Below are 20,878 nucleotides of genomic sequence, written 5' to 3' on the forward strand. Positions count from 1 at the left end.
TATTCCTATTATATAACACCCCTGTTAACAAGCGCCGTGATAACGTAAATTACATTTCTTTTCCTTCAGTTAGGAGCCTGCTAAAGTAGCTTTAGATACACATTCTAGTATAGAACCCACTGGAGTTCTAGACAGGCCAAGATCTTTTAGAAGAAACCATGAAAAAGTCATGTTCGCTATAAGTTCAAACTTGTGGTGACGTGGTGGGCCGGGTCAATGTGCTCCCTCTAATATGGTTGAGTGCAATGATGGCTGGCTCATACGTCATACTGGGGACTGGTCTGTTCGGGTTCCGAACACTGTTTAGACTATTTGCTTTTGCAACAGAATATGCTGATGGTCACTCTATTCTCTCAAATTTGAATTTAAAAATGAATCTGTATTATTGTAAACATGTACAACATTTATTTGAAAGATAGAATACGATATGAGTTTCTTGTCAGTTCTTCTCATCTCTAAATCATTCCAAACAGACGGTAGATTTGACATATCATAAGATTCATTAATAGATCTACATGAATAAAGATATTTTGAATTTGATTTGAAGATTGTAGAGAGTTTTCGCTGGTATACCTCTCGCTCACACTTCGACTGCATATAAATTAGCCACATAGCTATTTTTCGATGTTTTTTTTTATTTTTGTTTATCTTCTGTTACGTTTAATTTCTCATTGGATGATGTATATTAACTACTTCACCCTCGACTTGATACGGCAAGTTTTAATTGTTTAATGTGTTTCTCTCGAAGTGATGCTCAGTTACAACTATATAAATATACATATATGTATTATATTATATTTTATATATATTAGTTACTTAAATATATATTGACGACCTCGGTGGTCTAGCGGTCTAGTACCCTGCGTTACGTCCGATGGTCGCGGGTTCGATTCCTCGCACAGCACAAACATTTGTATTCATGAGTATGATTGTTTGTATCGGTCTGGGTGTTTTCTACGTATATTATGTATGTATTTACAAAAAAAAAAAATCGATGTACTTGTATCAGTTATCTAGTACCCGTAACACAAGCTTTAGATAGCTTAACTTGGGACTAGATGGCGCTGTGTGAATTGTCCTGAGATTATATTATTGTTGTATATTATTATTATATACATACTTAAATATACGAATATATATATATTCCTTTTTAATTATAATAAATTGGATGGTCTTTAGGTTCTATTTATTTTGATGTTAGTATAATTCTTTGAACTGCGTATTAAAACAACGGTCCATCTTGACACTTTAACCTTTAACATTAAAATGTCTATCAGCTGAGTGACCCTAATCTGTTGGAGCATTAATTAGGGCACTCCTTCGCCCCGTCATCGTTCCATCCCCCTGTGTTTATATAGATAGGGTTTATCGATCTAGGAAACGAGCTAAGTTCACAGTTCAGACAATGCATTATTGCTGATATGGGTCGTAAATGGAAAGTAACAATATTTGTTTAATTTCCTTTATTATTTATTATAACTTTTTGTAGAGAAAAAGCCAAGCCAATTTTTTTTTGTAGTCATGATAATCTATAGGGGGAAGTCTTCTAGTGGCGGACACCTATGGTTTTTTAAATATAAAACAAATATTTTAAGGAATGTTTATTTATTTATGACTAATAGTACATAACAAAGTTAGAAATCAAATTAAATTAAAAAAAACGCAACCTCTGCTTAAAAATAATTAATATTATCAATCAAATTTGGATAATAAAAAGTAATTTATAAAAGTGGCACCTAGTACCGGACAGTTCAAAATAGCCTGCATCGATATGTAGCCATCTACACACTGGAACGTCTGTACATGCTTCATGTACCCTCCCACGGCAGGATGAGCACTTGATCCAGTCTTCGTCAGTGTCTTCTAAACAAATTAATTTTTTGGGTCAAATATAAATATACAATTAGATTAAATCAGTCGTAGCGATAAGAGCAGATCAGTCCCTACAAGCAGCACTCGTTCACGAGTATAACGGATGAGCCAGCCATCACTGCACTCGACCATATTTTAGGGATCCCAATGACCCGGCCCACCACGTCGCCACATGTCTGGACATTTTAGTGAGCATAACTACTCATTCCACTCGACCACGTCACAGCTACATCATGCATCATCATGCGTTGCTATTCCAGAGGACTGTCATGCCTCTTATCCTGTAGTTTCACTGCCAAATTTGAGCTCTATACAACCGAAACACAGTTTACAAAACAAGTTGCTTGATGCCTGAAATACATACGTGAGTTTGAGATGCACACGCAAACGACTTTAGTCCTCTACTCTAGAATGTTAATCCTTGTAATATAAATTGGACTCTATTTTCCGCAATTGACCTCTCATCTGGGCCGTTGTGTGTGTAGAGCCGAGTCTACTAGAGTTACCAGCCAAGCTTCTCCCAAAAGCGCAGAAGTCTCCTGGTGTCTTCACAGACTTTGCGGAGCTAAAAATATTAATAAAGTTAATCCTTACTTAACGTTAATGTTAATACTTACTTAACTTAATTTGTATTATTTTATTTATTTCTGCAACTATTATATATTAGCATATGCGAGATCACACTAACAGTCAGTGTCTTCACCAAACAAGAAGATTTTTGGACTTCTCTATGATGACGTCAGACGATAACTGTATCGCTCTCGCCCTTAATTTGTCGACTAATAGGTCAGATAATATTTGTAAATATTATGAAAGTTATCTGTTTCTGGGAAATCTAAATAAACATGATTCCGATAGTACGGTGTTTCTTCTCGTAGTTCCATACTACAGAATATCTCCTAGTTTTTTTAGCATAGCGTTTAGCTGTCAACTATACTTCACTGCTACAGGCTTTCTTTTTTTTTTATGATAGTGGAATGGTGCACCAGTCTTCGCTGACGGTTTACGCTGGCAGGGCACCAATGGAGGATGATAATATGAGCATAAAGTCGGGTCATAACTGACCTGACTGGGCTAACGCCCATCGTAACAAATTCACCAAGAATTTATCATGATGGTTTCCAGGGCAAATCGCGTGGAGGTCAAGCTGACATGGTACATTGCTAGCAGTGGGGTCAACAGTCCACATTATTACCAATCCCCTTGCCCCTATAGGCTTTGGTTGCCATATGATATCAGGTCAGATAGCCCATTGTGTCAAATTCACCACGAATTTATTACGATGTGTTTCTGGGGGAACCACGTGGAAATCAACCTGACCAAAATTATTATTATTGGTATAATACGGTAGGCCCACATTACTAACGATTCCATTCCCTCCCATTCACAATAATTATACTACCTCTACTAATTAACATTGTTATACATGTACACTACATATATTATTCCTTCGGAATGCCAACGAAAGAGCTGTATCACGGGCGTCATCTAATAACATGTCCACGCAGTTCCTCCTGGAAATTATCGTGATAAATTAGTGAATTTGTCACTAGAGGCTAACTGACCTGACCTCATGCTCATCCTATCATCCTCCACTGGTGCTCCGCCTTAAACCGTTAGCGCGGCGAGTGTTCCATTGCGTAATCATCCAATTAAAAATAATGGCACTTATGATCAGATGATCAGTTTGTTTGCCATTCAAATTACTCTCGAGTAGATCTGCTAGTTGGCTGACGACCCATGTTTTGTTTGCTATTCCAAATTCATAAAAAGTAGGTAGTTAACTTGTAGTTACACTAACTATTCTAACACGACTGCAATCACGTAAAAACAAACTGAGGGCTTAGACTAATTAGGCAATATAAAGTAATTAGTGAAACACGTTCTCACAATCGCAACTTAAATAATTTAAATAAATAAGTAATAATGATAACTTGCTCTTTTATCTTTGCAAAGTAAACAAACAAGACACACGCTCGCCTCATGGTGACGTCACGCGAAGCGGATAACTCTAGTCTGTATTCAACTCGTTACATCAACTTCTTATTATCTCAAGTGATAACTAGGTCTGAATCTGACTTCTTGATAGCGCCGTGCATATATACTTAAGACGTCGACCATTGAATATCAGTTCACCGCTACCATTTCACGGGTGACTCTGCCTACAGTATTGTTTTGTTTCAATTAATATATTCCATAAATTCTTTGGATCGGCTTGTCTGATCGGCTTTCGCGTTGACGTCCTAAATAATATTTTTATTTAGCAACAACCGTACGGTTGTTGCTTTGAAGTTAATAAAAGCTTTGAGAATTACGCTATTAAGGGTAAGTTTTTTTTATATATTTTTATTACTTGTTTTTGTATATTTGTTATAATTTTATTGAGTGTTTGTTTTGTGTTGCTAGGTGTCACATCAACTTCTTGACTTAATTGAGCCCATTTTATTTAAATTAGTTGAAACGTACTGTATATATATCTATATATAATTAAACATGTAGAAATATTTTAACTAAATGTCGTAAGATATCAGCTATAATATATTCACGACTTAAAAACTTTTTTTTTAGTATATAAAACCATTTAATGAAATGTTACAATATCTTAAAATGCTACATAGATAATTTCTTGATACTAGCAAGCTTCTTACTTGCTCCTCTTGTGATTGAGACAGCTTTCCTAATTAGCGGTAGTTTAAAAAAAATAAGTGAAGACTATTCAAAAGTGCTTCAATATAAGTTTATTTGTATAAATAATTTTCTGTTCTATTTTTAATTGAATAAATATTTTTTCTTTAATGTCCAAGAACTGATATTTTGAGTTTATCCAATTTTTTCTTATTATTATTTTACTTTTTGTTTCATAGCTCAATCTAGAATATTTTATGTACATTTTTAAGATCTTTTATTTGGTGTACTGCAATATTTAAATTTTCATGAATGACCCAATCCAACGCCGTTAGTGACGACCGAAATTATAAGAGAAGAAGCTGTACACGCGACTTCGTCCGCGTGGAATTTAACTTAATATTTTTCTAAAATAAAAGTAGCCTAAGTTACTCCTTATTACATCAGCTACCTACTAAAAATGTCCCGTCAAAATCGATCTAGCCATTTCGGTGATAAGCCGGAACAAAGAGACAGACAGACAGACACAATTTGTAAAAAATGTTATTTTGGTGTATACACTGTATTTATATTCATATGCATGTAGTAAAAAATGGTTATTCCAATATTACAAACAGACACTTCTATTTTATTTATATAGGTATAGATTATTTTGCACTGAGTGATTTAAAAAAATGTATTTTCTTATTGATTCACGGGGTATGACATATTATTTGTTCAATAATTGGTAATATGGTAATAACACATTTGTGTAAATAGTTTATTTAATTCGTACAGTTACAGTGGATGACGTATTGTCTTTGACATTCAAATTATATTGCTAGGGAACATTATTTATACTAGTATAATGTACTGAGAACAATTATACTTATACATATTAACTGAATATTACTATATTCTCATATCAGTCAGGCGGGTTTTCATTTTTAAATTAAAATTTGGGAGAATAGAGTGACCACCAGCATTTGGCATTGCAAAAGCAAATAGTCTAATCAGTGTTCGTAACCCGAACAGACCACCTCACATGCATTATCTATGTCTTATATATAAAATTCTCGTGTCACAGTTTTCGTTCCCATACTCCTCCGAAACGGCTTGACCGATTCTCATGATATTTGTGAGCGTATTGAGTAGGTCTGAGAATCGGCCAACATCTATTTTTCATCCCCCTAAATGTTAGGGGTAGTCCACCCCTAATTTTTATTTTTATTTTAAGGCAAAACAATGTTTGCCTGGACTGCTAGTATGTTTATAACACTTACTTAATATAGTTTTTTTTTTATCTCAGTACAATTCACACAGCGCCCACTAGACCCAAGTTAAGCTAACTACAGCTTTTGTTATGTGTACTAGATAACTGATATAAATACATAGATATTTTTTTCGTAAATACATACATATTATATATAGAAAACACCCAGACCGATACAAACAATCACACTCGTGAATACAAATGTTTGTGCTGTGCGAGGAATCGAATCCGCGACCATCGGACGTAAAGCGGTGTGCTAGACCGCTAGACCACCGAGGTCGTCAAATAGTTATTCATTATCCTTGCATAATTTCCTCTAATATGGTTGAGTGCAATAATGGCTGGCTCATCCGCCATATTCGTGAACGGGTGCTGCTTGTGGGGACTGGACTGTTCGAGTTACGAACACTGATTAGACTATTTGCTTTTGACAAAATTGCAATAGCATTCTATTGCCACAAATATGAATTTAAAAGTGAATCTGTATTGTATTGTATTATACAAACTCATTTGAAAAAAATACGAGCTGAATTTCTCGTCAATTCTTCTTAGCTCAAAAGCACTCCGAACTGACGGTAGATTTGACATATCATAAGAATCTGTAATAGACCTACATGAATAATGTTTGATTTGATTTCAGTATCATCGAATTTTCCTCGTTATATCATACACAGGGATTCCCTGTGTGTATGTAACTAAGTAGGTAACTATTATTAAAGGCTAAACGGATTTTCTTACTTTTTTTAGATAACTTACATAAATTAATGACTAAATGGATTTTCGTCTTTTTTTAGATAACTTACATAAATTAATGACTAAACGGATTTTCTTACTTTTTTTAGATAACTTACATAAATTAATGACTAAACGGATTTTTTGTCTGTCTGTTTCTTTGTTTGTTCCGTCTAATCTCTGAAATGGCTGGACCGATTTTGACGGGACATTTATTGGCATTTAACTGATGGAATAAGGAGTAACTTAGGCTACTTTACTAAGTAAAATTCCATGCGGACGAAGTCGCGGGCATAGCTAGTGTAAATATAAAACATATTCGATGGGACGACCGATCTTACTACAATTTACACCATGACCTTGCTCGCCAATCTGCTTACGTACTTACGTGTATTGTATGAGTCAACATGGCGCCCGCACGATCCGCTTATGTAACATAACTTGATTGATGTAGTTGTCACGATTATATTATAACGATATCCTATTCGCTATTTTGGTTAGTAGTGAAAATCTTCCTTGCAACAGATGGAGGAAAACGTTAAATTTAACGATGCTAGCAATATTTATTTTGTGTTTAAAAAATAAGTTATATGCAGGGCAACACTACAATATAGACATACATTGCATTCCAAATTATGCAATATTTGCTGCACTCGCGAATTCATTCGAAAGACCTTGACATAATAGAAATAATGAAAAATATCCAAAATACTAACACTAGATTATTAAAATTACAGATTAGAATTATTAAATTATAGATAGATTAAAAAAAATATGGTAACTATTCATTGTAATTGAATTGAAATGGCTGGACCAATTTTGACGAGACTTTTATTGGCAGGTAACTGATGTAAAAAGGAGTAACTGAGGCTACTCTTAGTTAAAAAAATAAAGTTAAATTTCACGCGAACGAAGTCGCGGGTGCATCTAGTTAGACACCATAAATTTAAATAGCACATCAATAAATGTTAAATTACGTCCCATTATAATGATATTGACGGTCAAAGTCTTATAATAGTCAACAATTGATAGGACCTTTAAATTGATAATACAAAACAAATGTACTCTCGAAATGATTCGTTAGCGAGCATTGTTAGGAGGCCAGCTTTAGTAGCAATTGCGTCGCGACTTGCGTTTATGGCGTATGGTGATCATCATCATCATCATCATCATAATCATTATCATCATCCATCATCTGCTTCTTCCTTAACCCATTTATCTGTATCCGGCGTAATATGTTTTTCTCTTCTATTCGGGATGAATGGAAGAGAAAAAGATATTACGATGATGTTCGCAGTCATCGCGTTATTTACTTCCTTTCTTACCATATCATCTTTCACACAGTCCATACATATTTTTTACGGTCTTCCTCTGCCCTTATAATCATCCACATTCATATGTAACACCTTCCTTAAGATGTGATCTTCATTCCTACGCATTACATGAATCCTTCGCTGTGGGAGCAGCAGGCTGCCAGACGGCCAGAGTGGAGAGCGCTTGTTAAATCTAGCGTCAAATCCTTTGAAAACCGGCGGCTTCAAGGAGCTGGATGCCAGACGCGACGAGCTGAAAGCCCGACCACCTGCGGCTATCAGCTATAATTATGTGAATGGTGTGCTCTCGTGCCCGCAATGTGCGAGGATTTTTATAAACAAAATTGGCTACATCAGCCACATCCACGGCAAAAACGGAGTTGAAGACAGTCGCCGTGGCCGAAATCGGCCGGGATTACATCATCATCTTTCACACAATCCAACCATCTCTTTTTCGGTCTTCCTCTGCCCTTATAATCATCCACATATGTAACACCTTCCTTATGATATGATCTTCATTCCTACGCGTTACATGCCCATACCATGTGTAAGATCTTATCAATTGGCAGTAAATTCTTATCTATCTATCTATTTAACTATCTCTATAATGATTTTTATAATGAAAAATTTACGTTATATTACGCAATTGGTATCGAATTCGTATCATCATCATCATCATTTCAGCCCGGGAGAGGTCCTTCTGAACAAAGACCTCCTAGTATGCGTCCTGCCAATTAAATAAGATTGTAGATGTATGTCTCAAGATATATTAATGAATTGAAACCAATAATTATACATTAAAGTATAGATTATTTCTATTTCTAATTGATTTAACAAATTTTTAGTATGGCTAATAACTCTGTTATTAAATTTCGTGCGAGTGTAGCTATTGAGGTAAAATAAACTATAAACCGTAACACTCGCTAATAACGCAGTTTTCTATAGCTGTAACTATTTTTATAATTGCTCTAATGTATCACTTTTTAAATAATATAATAGAATTAATAATAGGTTATAACAGAACTTTATTAATTTTATTAATACTCTCAGTTACAAAACACGCATAAACAATACAAAAATAATGAAATAAAAAATAAATAAATATTGTAATGTAATTTTCACCATAACATTAATACAAATAAACATACGTGTATAATATAAATATATAAATACATATAAATGATAACTTTTTTAAAAAAACAGGACTCCAATCGCTCAATAAAAGTTGGGACAATTTATCTAGAGATAGATTTATCTTAGATAAATTATAGAACCAAAGAACCACGAAGTTATAGTCTTTCAAAATGACGGGAGTTATAAAGTAAAATAATATTTAAATAAGGGGCAATGAGAATTGAGAACCTCCTGAGTCTATCTCCTTGAATCCTTTAAACAAAGAATTAAAAAAAGTTGATGTGGACTATAAGTCAGCATAATGTTTTAAATGCTAGAAATACGAATTCAAGCGCTGATTTCGTAATCTTTTAATTTTTTTGCAACCGTTATTTAACCATAAAAGTATATCAATATTGATATTATCTCATTTCCTTTATCGCTTACGATCACTTGTATTTGTTTTATCGCTTATTGAAGGGCCTTACAGGTTAGTTGTGTTTCTAAGTCGTAACAAATATCATGTTTATATAATATATAATTTTCAATACATTTCATTTATATGCCAGTGATGTGATTTTGTTACATGTTTATATTATTTTCACTGTGTTAAGATATTGTTATGTGAGATATATTAGTCAGCTTCCCAAAGACCACCAATAATCCCAGTTGCGGTGCTCTCCTGTACATCTACATTACAGCACGCTTAAAACAATACAGTATGAACTCGAAAATTATATTTTTTTGTAACTAAACGTTAAATTTAGAACTTTAGAGTCGTTTATCAAAATTTTGTATTTTTTAGTTAATGTATTATTTTATTGCGTCCAATATATATTTAAATTATAATAAATTAAATATAAACTCTGAACAACGCCGAATTACAGATATGAATACTAAACTGATAGTCATTATTAAATACATTTTTTGTAAATTAGAGACCAGTTGCATCTTCGCAAGGATGCATTATAAATGTTTGAATTTCTCGGCTTGTTCTGTTCTATAACAGCAAGTATTATACATATAAACCTTCCTCTTGAATCACTCTATCTATTGCTAAAAACTGCATTAAAATATGTTGTGTAGTTTAAAAGATATAAGCGAACAGACAACTGAAGCGACTTCATTTTATACTATGTTAAGATATTAAAATATAAACATTACCCTTAAAGAAATCTATACATACAATTAAAATTGGAGTGTCTGTTTGTAATATTGAAATAACCGTTTTTTACTACATACATATGAATATGAATAGGGCACATACACCAAAATAACATTTTTTACAATTTTTGTCTGTCTGTTTGTTCTGGCTAATCTCTGAAATGGCTGGACCGATTTTGACGGAACTTTTATTTGCAGTTAGCTGATGTAATAAGGAGTAACTTATGCTACTTTTATTTTAGGAAAATTTGACGCGGAAAAGTCGCGTATACAGCTAGTAGACAATAAAGTTCAGTATAAATAATTATATTGCAATTTCATGTTTTTATGAATAATAAAATGTGTTATAGCTGATCTAGCATGTATAGATGATCAAATAGTTTAAAAATAATATTTTTAGACTAATCTATTGTCATTTTTCCAATTCGGAGTAATTCAAACATTATCAATACCTATTTTGAGAATTTACGTTATTTATTTTTGAGTCATTTCTTGTCTCAAGGTTGTGACTGAAGATTGTTTTGTTAAACCTTCATGTATTACTAATGTAATGATTCATGATTATCTTAAACATCTTACTACATTAACTTTACTATCATTAGGACGTGACAGAGCTACTGTTTGAGATAGTACTTGGCTAAAGGAAAAAAAATAGAATCTCTAAAAAGTATATTTGTTATGTATTAATGTACTAAATTCCATTCAAATCGGATAGGATATTATGTATATTAGATAGAAATAGAAACGGTTACTTCCCATATTGGTTATTTTTTATCGCAATTTATGACCTTAAGGTTACAGAAGAAATAAAAACAATTTCTACACATTCTAAGAATATACATATAATTTTCATTACAATTAGATTTTCATAATAATAGAGGCAGAATAATATTACAAATGAATGTCAGAAATTATCACACATTATACTATATATATAAATGATTATGTATACACAAAGGAACAAAACAAGTAACAGTAAGGAATCTACCATGATGGTTTTCAGGTAGAACTGCGTGGAGATCAACCTGACATGATTCAAGCTAGTCCCTTCCCCCAATCCCTAGGAGTTTTTTTTATTGGATGATAATGGAATGGTACTTCCGCCTTCGCTAATGGTTTATGCTGGCGGGGCACCAGTGAAGGATGATAAGATGAGCATGAAGTCAAGTCAGGTAGCCCATCATGACAAATTCACCAAGAATTTATCACGATGGTTTCCAGGGGGAACCACATGGAGGTTAACCTGACATGGTACATTGCTAACAATAAGATCATCAGTCCACATTATTAATAATCCTCTTTACCCCAATACCCAGGAGTTACTGATTAAGCAATTGATTGACGTTGGATATTGTTTGTCCTCAGGGAGCACCGGGTGAGTCCGGCGCGAGTGCCAGTGCCGGGCGAGACGGGCGAGAGATCCGTCCGCAGCTTCCGCGCCCACGGCCTTCCACGCGCTGCTGGCGCCGCGCGCTCAACGTAGACCCGCCCTGGCTGCGGCACGCGCCCACCCGCTGACGCCACACCACGCCTGACACGTACGTTCTTTTTTCTATATATTACGACTTTGGCAAACGAGCATATTGGCCTTTTTGATGGTAAATGGTTACCGTAGACTATGGACAGCTGAAACACCAGCGGTGTCATGTGCGTGTTGCCGACCCTGCATTCTAATTAGGACTTTATAATAGCTGTACTATTTCCTTTGGTCCCGGAGAAAAAGTTTGTTGTTAAACAAGCATACGGCCCGATGGTAAACGGTTAACGTAGCTTATGCATGCCTGAGTGAATCCCCTGGTGTACCAGCGGTTACTCGTGCGCGTTACCAACCTCGCTTTCTCTCTATAGTAACCCGTCTAATCCTAACCCTTCTAAATTTGACATTACGTATGTTTCCACCGTTGGCAATTTTTTAATAAATTAACAAATACAAGTTTCTTGTATCAATTTATACATTTTTTTAATTTACATTTATTTTTAGGAAAAAACATGTTAATAAAAAGGTAGTTATCCTTATAACTACCTCTTTTATAAACCATACGATGTTTATATGGTGTTGTATTTAATAAAGTATATATTTAACTATTTAAAATATGTCTTTTGCATATTTCTATGTAGATATTTAGAATTGATTAAAAAAAAAAGATTCTTAAAGTGTATTATTGTTTGTATGCAGCTGACACTTGTTGACGAACGCTTGTGGACCCCCACCACCGGGCCCGACCACCTGACACCGTCCGCAGCCCCGCCCTCGGCCACCCGGGGCCGGCCCGGCTCTCAGGGGCACCGACCCACTGAAGTGACAAGTGTTTGTGAACTGTGTTGATCATCATGAAGGTTCTGCAAGAAGAGCAGCGCGTTACCGTGATGGAGGGGCCGTGGACGCCAGTCGACGTCATCAAGCAGATAGTGGACGAGGGCAACCAGGAGGATCCGTTCTACGTGATGGATCTGGGGGAAGTGGTCAATAGGTACCATCGTTGGAAGGAGCTGATGCCGCGCGTTGAGCCGTTCTATGGTAAGATTTGATATTTACTTTCCTTTGCTGCAGGGTTGCCAACCTAAACAGTGTGTAACTATTATATTCAGTTACACACTCACAGGTTGGCAACCCTGCTCATCTTACACAAGAGGTAATAGATAACAATTTTGTAATTGGAAGTGATCATGCCTGTAATTTTTTTTTCCTATTTTTTATTATAATTACCCAATATTTTTTTATCTGTTAATTATTATGCATTATTTGCAGCGGTGAAGTGCAACGATGACAAGCTGCTGGTGTCGACGTTGGCAGCGCTGGGTGCCGGGTTCGACTGCGCCTCCAAGGCCGAGATAGAACTCATCACCTCTCTGGGAGTGAAGCCTGAGTTAGTATATTGAGGACAACAATAATAGTAACCCTAGAGAATATAACTAATGGCAACACATCGCCGGAGCCAGAAAAAACCCCTGTACAATTTATACCGCTTAATCTAGTCCCAAGCTGAGCAAAGCTTAGAAAATAGGGACTTAAATGAGAAAACTATAATATAATTAGGAGAATTTGTTGACTAATATGACCCGAAACAATGTTAGAATTTTTGTCTTTGTGTTTGTGGGCGGCTAATCTCAGAAAGGGGTCTCCGATTATGGTGTGGTTTACACTAATGTATTGTGGTTCATTATTCCAAACTGTTTACTTACATAATTAGGAGAATTTGTTGACTAATATAACCTGAAACAATGTAAGAATTTTTTTCTTTGTGTTTGTGGGCGGCTAATCTCAGAAAGGGGTCTCCGATTATGGTGTGGTTTACACTAATGTATTGTGGTTCATTATTCCAAACTGTTTACTTAATAATAAAATTATGCGGTACTTCATACAGCATAGAATACTCAGATAGTATGTAAAGTTTTTTATCATGTTGATAAATCTTCAATAATACGTCTCCTCTCAGGATGAGTAACGAAGGGGTGTGTGGTACTAAAAACCACACGGATAGAAATTACGACGGCCTGAGTCGAGGTTCGAACCCTAGAGGTTAGACTAGTTGTATCCGTCAGGACAAAGTTGGACTTTAGTTGCTCCATAAGCCCTTCCGCGGGTTTGGAGTGCCATCTGCATTCGCCCCCTATCGTCCAGTGAAGCTGTAAAGGCCAGCTGCGGCCAACAGCATTAGAGTAGGCCGAGAAAAAGGAATACATTATTATTACAATCCCAATACTACAAAAATAGTTTGTCTTTAATTAATCCCTATAGTTTTATTAAAAGACTAGCTGTCCCGCGGAACTTCGTCTGAGTTTCGTTTCCCAATCTTTTGCAATATTTTTCATTGCAGCTCCGCTCCTATTGGTCGTAGCGTAATGTTATATATCTTAAAGCCTTCCTCGACGAACGTACTATCCAACACAAAAATAATTTTTCAATTTGAACCAGTAGTTCCTGAGATTAGCGCGTTCAAACAAACAAACTCACCAGCTTTATAATTTGTTATTTATTGTTAAAGAAGTGTTAAGAAAAAAGTATTGTTTGTTCTCAGTCGCATAATATTCGCGAACCCAGCCAAGATGGCGTCGCATATACGCTACTCGGCGGCTGCGGGCGTGGACTTGATGACCTTCGACTCCGAGATTGAGCTGCTGAAGATCAAGCAGCACATGCCGCATGCGCAGTGAGTACCTAACTTTATTATTACTTGTTGACATCCCACGGTTGGGCATAAGCTTCATCATCATCATTATCATCGCAGCCCGGAAGACGTCCACTGCTGGACATAGGCCTCCCCCAAAGATCTCCACGACGATCGGTCCTGCGCTGCTCGCTCGCTTCTTACGTAGAGCGGAATATCTTATTCATAATATTGTAAACGCGGAAGTTTGTTACTGTGGATGTTTGTTTATCTTTCACGCAAATACATGGTTCTGTATGTAAAACAAGTTTCGTAAAAAGTGGTACATAGTTTTTGCTTCACCTACTTATACATAGATAAATAGCTGTACCCGCGGTATCATGCGTAAAATATATATATAGCAATACAAAATAAACTTTATTTTGCCATATAAAATAATGTCGCTAGCAAACGTTGTTCTGCTATATAAATTAAAATCGCTATTAAAAATAGTTGTTGGTGATAGAAAGGTGAAAAGGATTGTATGTATTTTTTAATGCCAGGTTATTAAAAAAAATGTTCACAATATAAAAATAAATGTTAGGAGCGGACAAGTTTCTTGTCACTTAGGGGTATAAAAAATAGATAGTAGCCGATTCTCAGACCTACAGAATATACATATAAAATATCATCAAAATCGGTGAAGCCGTTTCGGAGGAGTATGGTAATTAACATTGTAACACGAGAATTTTATATATTAAAACTAGCTGTCCCGGCAAACGTTGTTTTGCCTTAAAATAAAAATAAAAAATTTGGGGTGGACTACCCCTAACATTTAGGGGGATGAAAAATAGATGTTGGCCGATTCTCAGACCTACTCAATACGCTTACAAAATTTCATGAGAATCGGTCAAGCCGTTTCGGAGGAGTATGGGAACGAAGACTGTGACACGAGAATTTTACATATAAGATGTATGTATACGTTACAGCCTATGTGTTATTCTGATGTATAAGCTATATTATAGTAAAGTTTCATTAAAATCCATTACTTTTTCAAGTAGTTCAATAATCCAGTAGTTTTTGTGTGAAAGAGTAACAAAAATCCATCTATCCATTCATACTCTGAAGCCTGGAAGGTATACATATATTATACATGGACTATAAAATTGATCGATTAAAAAAAATTGTGACATTACATTCAATTAGTGGCATTACAAAGATATAAAATATAAATTATAGTGTAGGACCACTCTTTGCTACAAAGGACATGAGCCCGTTGCCCTATTGAGCAATATGAAGCTGTATCAATACGGTTGCAGTAAAATAAACAAATGTATTCGTTTGTAGGCTGGTGATCCGCATCCGTTGCGACGCGGCGGTGGCGCAGTGTCCGCTGGGTATCAAGTTCGGTTGCGATCCCGTCGCTGAAGCGCCGCGTCTGCTCAAGTTGGCTGCGGTCTTAGGGCTCGAGGTAAATATGCCATTTTCTTTTATTTTTTTATACTTGATATAACCTTTTAGTCGATTTCCTGTCCCATTGAAACGGGGATCGAAATTCCCAAAGTAAAGTCGTATCGTCAAGTAGCAGATGGCCTTCAGCTGCTCCAGGGGCTGGGGATCAGTAGAGGACGATGGGATGACTGAGGTTAGGTCCGTTAGCCCATGGTGAGGTAATTATCATGATGAATTCCTTTGACATGACTACTATGCAATAATGACCCCATTGTGAACAATGTATGGTACATTGTTATTTGTTAATTATGGGGTCATCGTTCTACATTAGCAACAGTTTCCTTACCCCGACATAGTACATTGTTAGCTAGGTTAGGTCATCATTTCCTTTCCCCAGAATGTTGCTCTTGCTCTAGGTATTAGGAAATAGAACGACACCATCGTTCAATTTCATTCTACTGTCTGAAAGTATGAACATTTTTATGTATGTTAAGTATCGTAGTTAGTACCTCACAGGTCATAGCCGGGGTGGGGCTATCTACCTTGCCTCTCCGTGGCTATTATCCGGATTAATTTTGGACTAATTTCCTTCCCCCGACATGGTACGTTGTTAGGTCATTCCCTGCCCCCAGAATGTCATTGTAAGTATCGTGTGTAACAGGTGGTGGGCGTGTCGTTCCACGTGGGCTCGGGTGCGGCCGACACGGAGGTGTACGCGCGCGGTGTACAGTGGGCGCGGGCTCTGTTCACGGCCGCCACGCGCGCCGGACACCACATGCGGCTACTGGACGTCGGCGGGGGGTTCGCCGGCGGCTCGCACTCCTGTCTCGCGCAGGTACCCGCCCCCGACCACGTGAATAGTGTTCGCAGCCACCTCCCGCGCCGGACACCACATGCGGCTACTGGACGTCGGCGGGGGGTTCGCCGGCGGCTCGCACTCCTGTCTCGCGCAGGTACTCGCCCCCGACCACGTGAATAGTGTTCGCAGCCACCTCCCGCGCCGGATAAAATATTGTCTAATATATATAAATATCAACCTATTTAGTAAATAGATAAGACAGGTGATTTGCTGGACAATATTGTAAATAATGCAAAAATATTAATATAAAAACTTTATTTATCTATCTAGCTATCAATAGTTATAACTAACCGCGCTCTTCCCTAGGGAGGTACCCTAAGCAGGTGACGGTTGGGGCCTAGGGGTGAACTCCTTTTTTTTTTATGGATGATAATGTAATGGTGCACCCACCTGCGCTAACGGTTTACTCTGGCGGGGCACCAGTAGGGGATGACAAGATGAGCATGAGGTCAGGTTAGTTAGCCCATCGCGACAAATTCACCGGGAATTTATCACGATGGTTTCCAGGAGGAACCGCGTGGATAGGGGTGAACTCCTTTGCCCCGCCATCAACAATCCTCGGGTAACGGGGTTGACAGCCTTTTGGGGCATTAGAGCGGGACTAAGGACCCGTCACCAGGTCACAGCTATACACGCTACAATATATTATTCTACATACAGGTGGCGCAGGTGATCAACAACGCACTTGAAACTCACTTCCCGGAACGTTCGGTGCGCATAATCGCTGAGCCGGGACGGTATTTCGCGGCGGCTGCGTACACGCTCGCTACAATGGTGCACGCTAAACGGGAGGTCGGTATATTTTTGTCTTATATAATTTAAACGAGATGAGAGATGGCTGATTGGTTTGTTGAGCGAACCGCGAAAAGCAGAGCGATCTTAGAAATCAGATTTGCACTCTTTGTAACAACAATAAACGGCTTTATTAATCGAGACCAAAATTTCATCGAAGTTTTTTTTTTATTCTATTATGATTTAGCATTCAATAATAATAATAAAACAACATACAACCCTAAATTTTCGCCCTTCTAGCATCAACTCTAATTTTTTAATAGCGCTTTTAATTTATATGACAAAACAACGTCAGCTAGTTAATAAATAGTGTATTATTCGCAGGTCACGTCGAAGGACAACGCGAATGAAGACGAGACGCACACTATGTATTTCGTGAACGACGGCGTGTACGGCTCGTTCAACTGCGTGCTGTACGACCACCAGCAAGTCGTAGCCGAGCCACTCATTGTAAGTACTTTAAATATAATAATAATAGGGACTGTTAACCACCATTAGAACTATTAGCCGTCATTCTCAACACATTCTTAAAGAAAATTATTATCGTCAACTCTTTTATCACCCTCGGAAAAAAATAAAGGATATTTAATAAGTCTGAGAATCGTCTACTATCTATTTTTCATACCCATAAGTGATAAGAGTCGTCCATCCCAAACAATTTATTTTTATTTTTTCGAGAAGTTTTTTATCAAGTGACACAGATTCATTTTTAAAATTTGTGAGAACAGAGTCAGCATGTTAATATATATGTGTAATGCAGCCGAGCCGGGCCGCGCCGCGACCGTGCTCGGTGTGGGGCCCGAGCTGCGACGCGCTGGACTGCGTGCTGCCGAGCGCGTTCCTGCCGCCGCAGCCGGCCGGCGCGTGGCTGGTGTGGCGCGACATGGGCGCCTACACGCTGCCCGTCGCCTCGCCCTTCAACGGGTTCCCCGTGCCGCGCGTCGTGCCCGTCGTGCGCGCCGCGCTCTGGTACGTGCCCGGACCTCACGCCAGGCGTTAGACGCCGCCCGGACCTCACGCCAGGCGTTAGACGCCGCCCGGACCTCACGCCAGGCGTTAGACGCCGCCCGGACCTCACGCCAGGCGTTAGACGCCGCCCGGACCTCACGCCAGGCGTTAGACGCCGCCCGGACCTCACGCCAGGCGTTAGACGCCGCCCGGACCTCACGCCAGGCGTTAGACGCCGCCCGGACCTCACGCCAGGCGTTAGACGCCGCCCGGACCTCACGCCAGGCGTTAGACGCCGCCCGGACCTCACCCCAGGCGTTAAACGCCGCCCGGACCTCACGCCAGGCGTTAGACGCCGCCCGGACCTCACGCCAGGCGTTAGACGCCGCCCGGACCTCACGCCAGGCGTTAGACGCCGCCCGGACCTCACGTCAGGGGTTAGACGCAGCCGGGACCTGAGGGCCCCGCGGACGTCATGTGATGGGTTATATGCCGCCGGGACCTGAGGGCCCCGCGGACGTGACAGTAGGGGTTAGACGCCGCCGGGACCTGAGGGCCCCGCGAAGATGACGTTCGGCGTTATACGCCGCTCGGGACCCGACGGCCCCCATCATCGGCGTTTTATCCTGACAAATTCTCTGCGATTTGTAGTTTGTAGTTATGTTTGACTAATGTATCCACAAGTACATTCTCATGAAAACCACTCCCTCTGTCAACCCCATAAAAAGAATCGGCGTGAAGTTAAGTATATTTAATTCCAAATCGTGATTATCGTCGTTCCAGTCAATGTAGTTAAAAGTTACATTCAATTCAAGTCTACTTTGTTTTTTACATTCCTTAGTTCAGCCTAAATAATTTCGTGTCGACTTCTGAACTATGTGAAATGAAATGTCTACACTTGTCGTCATCTAATGAATGACTGTCTCTTTCTAGGGCTGTGCTGAAGGATCTGTGGCCGTTGACGGAGGCGCACTTCGTGCAGAGCGTGCCGGCCGCAGGGCCGCAGTCGCCGCCCCCGTCGCCGTCGTCCCCCTCGCCCCCCTCCCCCACCCCCTCACACTCCTCGGAGCCGTCCCCTTCTTCGTCCCCGCCCCCGATCGCTGCCCTCGATGACCACCACTCTCGTCTCGTATTCGTGGAATGCGCCCTCAAGTGACCGCACTGTCACGCCGACGACCAACGCGCGCGGTGATACTCGATAATACGACTAATTCGCCTAAAAATACAGTCCATATTGCATTATTCACTCCTCATATCAAATATGTTTTTGTTGAATATTTATAGGCGTTTTAGTTACGTTTCGTGTATCACAAAACCGATAAAAAAAGCCCATATAACATGCGACATGATAGTCAATTACTGGCTCATCAAGGTTGCTGATATGAATTTTAAATACATAGAAAATCTTCATTTAAATGTTTCTCAGAATCGAATATCCTGTTTCACGTTATATGGGCGATGGCTCTGCTATATTGACTTGTTACCTTTTATAACCGATTTAATATGTCATTTATATTCAAACTATGGTTTTAATATTTGAAAAATCATAATTAACTTTTGTTCATGCATTTGATTAATATCTAGAAAGTAGTTCTTAGGAATGGCAATACTTGACGGTACCACAGGCGTCACAGTGTAGTGTGATATCTGTGGTCCTGCCTATACATGACGGTCGTTTCCTAACTGTTGACCTGTCAGTTCATTCGCCATTCTATGTCGTAAAAAGTGTATTTTCTAATTATATTTGATTATTTTACTATTGTTGTGACCATTGAAATACATTTTAACTGTTTTATATAAATGTGGTGGTAGATGCGTTTTTATATCACTAAATATTATTTTTACATTCATATAACTGTATGGTAGTTGTATCATTGCTTACTACTAACATTAAAAAAAAAGTAACTGTTTGGAAATTGTTATGAATCGTCAAATTGATTGTACGTGTGTAGAGCAATAGGAACATTCCTTTATTATCGTAGATTGTACGATGTTGTCAAATGTAATGGATTTTTCAATGTTTATGAATTTTTCATAGTTTCGCAAAAATGTTTGTAGCAAGTGGCTTTTTCCAATAAATTTCTGACATCATAACTGTGTTTTTTTGTTTTCTTTATGACCCCGAATACAGTCATTGTACACCAGTACATAGACACTATGTCACATTGGTACAAATAAAATGTTTATTATTTATTTGCAATTTCGTAGTATTTATAAAAAATAATAATTGTACAAAAATGCTTATAATAAATTTATTTTAATACAGTTTTATATTCTGTATTATTAATAATTAAATAGTTAATAGTCGCCTAGTGAGAGGTCCAATGTATAATCAAATTTATAGTATTTTATATGTCTTATTTTATTTCATATATGTAAATAAATAAAATGAATATTATAACAAATTTAAACAATTAATATGCCAGAATTAATGAATTAATTCTCAAAACATAATAATTACTTATATCTGCTTACGTGAATCTAAGTCAAATATTAAAATGTCATAAAATAAATTAACTGGACTTAGTTCAGTATTTTTCTAATTTTCTCAATTTTATACAAGATCTCCTAAAAATGGTTAGAAACGCTAAGCGTTATGAACAATATAATAATATCGCATAGATATGTTATTCAACTATTTTAGTTGTCTTAATAACCGTTTCTTATT

The 20,878-nt window shown here is 37.9% G+C and overlaps 1 protein-coding gene across 1 annotated transcript; it reads left to right on the forward strand.

Annotated features, from left to right (window-relative positions):
* The first annotated feature begins 3,999 nt into the window (after positions 1–3,999).
* Positions 4,000–20,304, forward strand: LOC131849584 (ornithine decarboxylase 1-like). Its single transcript, XM_059199681.1, has 11 exons — positions 4,000–4,197; positions 11,437–11,609; positions 12,248–12,589; positions 12,821–12,938; positions 14,091–14,222; positions 15,507–15,630; positions 16,273–16,446; positions 17,131–17,262; positions 17,587–17,712; positions 18,023–18,231; positions 19,144–20,304. The coding sequence occupies exons 3-11, from the start codon at positions 12,403–12,405 to the stop codon at positions 19,364–19,366; spliced, it is 1,425 nt and encodes a 474-aa protein (XP_059055664.1). The 5' UTR covers positions 4,000–4,197; positions 11,437–11,609; positions 12,248–12,402; the 3' UTR covers positions 19,367–20,304.
* Positions 20,305–20,878: the final 574 nt, after the last annotated feature.

Source organism: Achroia grisella, unplaced genomic scaffold (assembly GCF_030625045.1).
Source record: "Achroia grisella isolate CSIRO2021 unplaced genomic scaffold, CSIRO_AGI_Agris_v1 utg660, whole genome shotgun sequence".
In the NCBI taxonomy this organism is placed as follows: Eukaryota; Metazoa; Arthropoda; class Insecta; order Lepidoptera; family Pyralidae; genus Achroia; species Achroia grisella.

Coding starts and splice junctions, on each gene's coding strand:
- LOC131849584 (XM_059199681.1), top strand. CDS start 12,403: ATGAAGGTTCTGCAAGAAGAGCAGCGCGTTACCGTGATGGAGGGGCCG. Junction 12,939..14,090: donor TCTCTGGGAGTGAAGCCTGA/GTTAGTATATTG, acceptor GTTTGTTCTCAG/TCGCATAATATTCGCGAACC. Junction 18,232..19,143: donor GTCGTGCGCGCCGCGCTCTG/GTACGTGCCCGG, acceptor GTCTCTTTCTAG/GGCTGTGCTGAAGGATCTGT.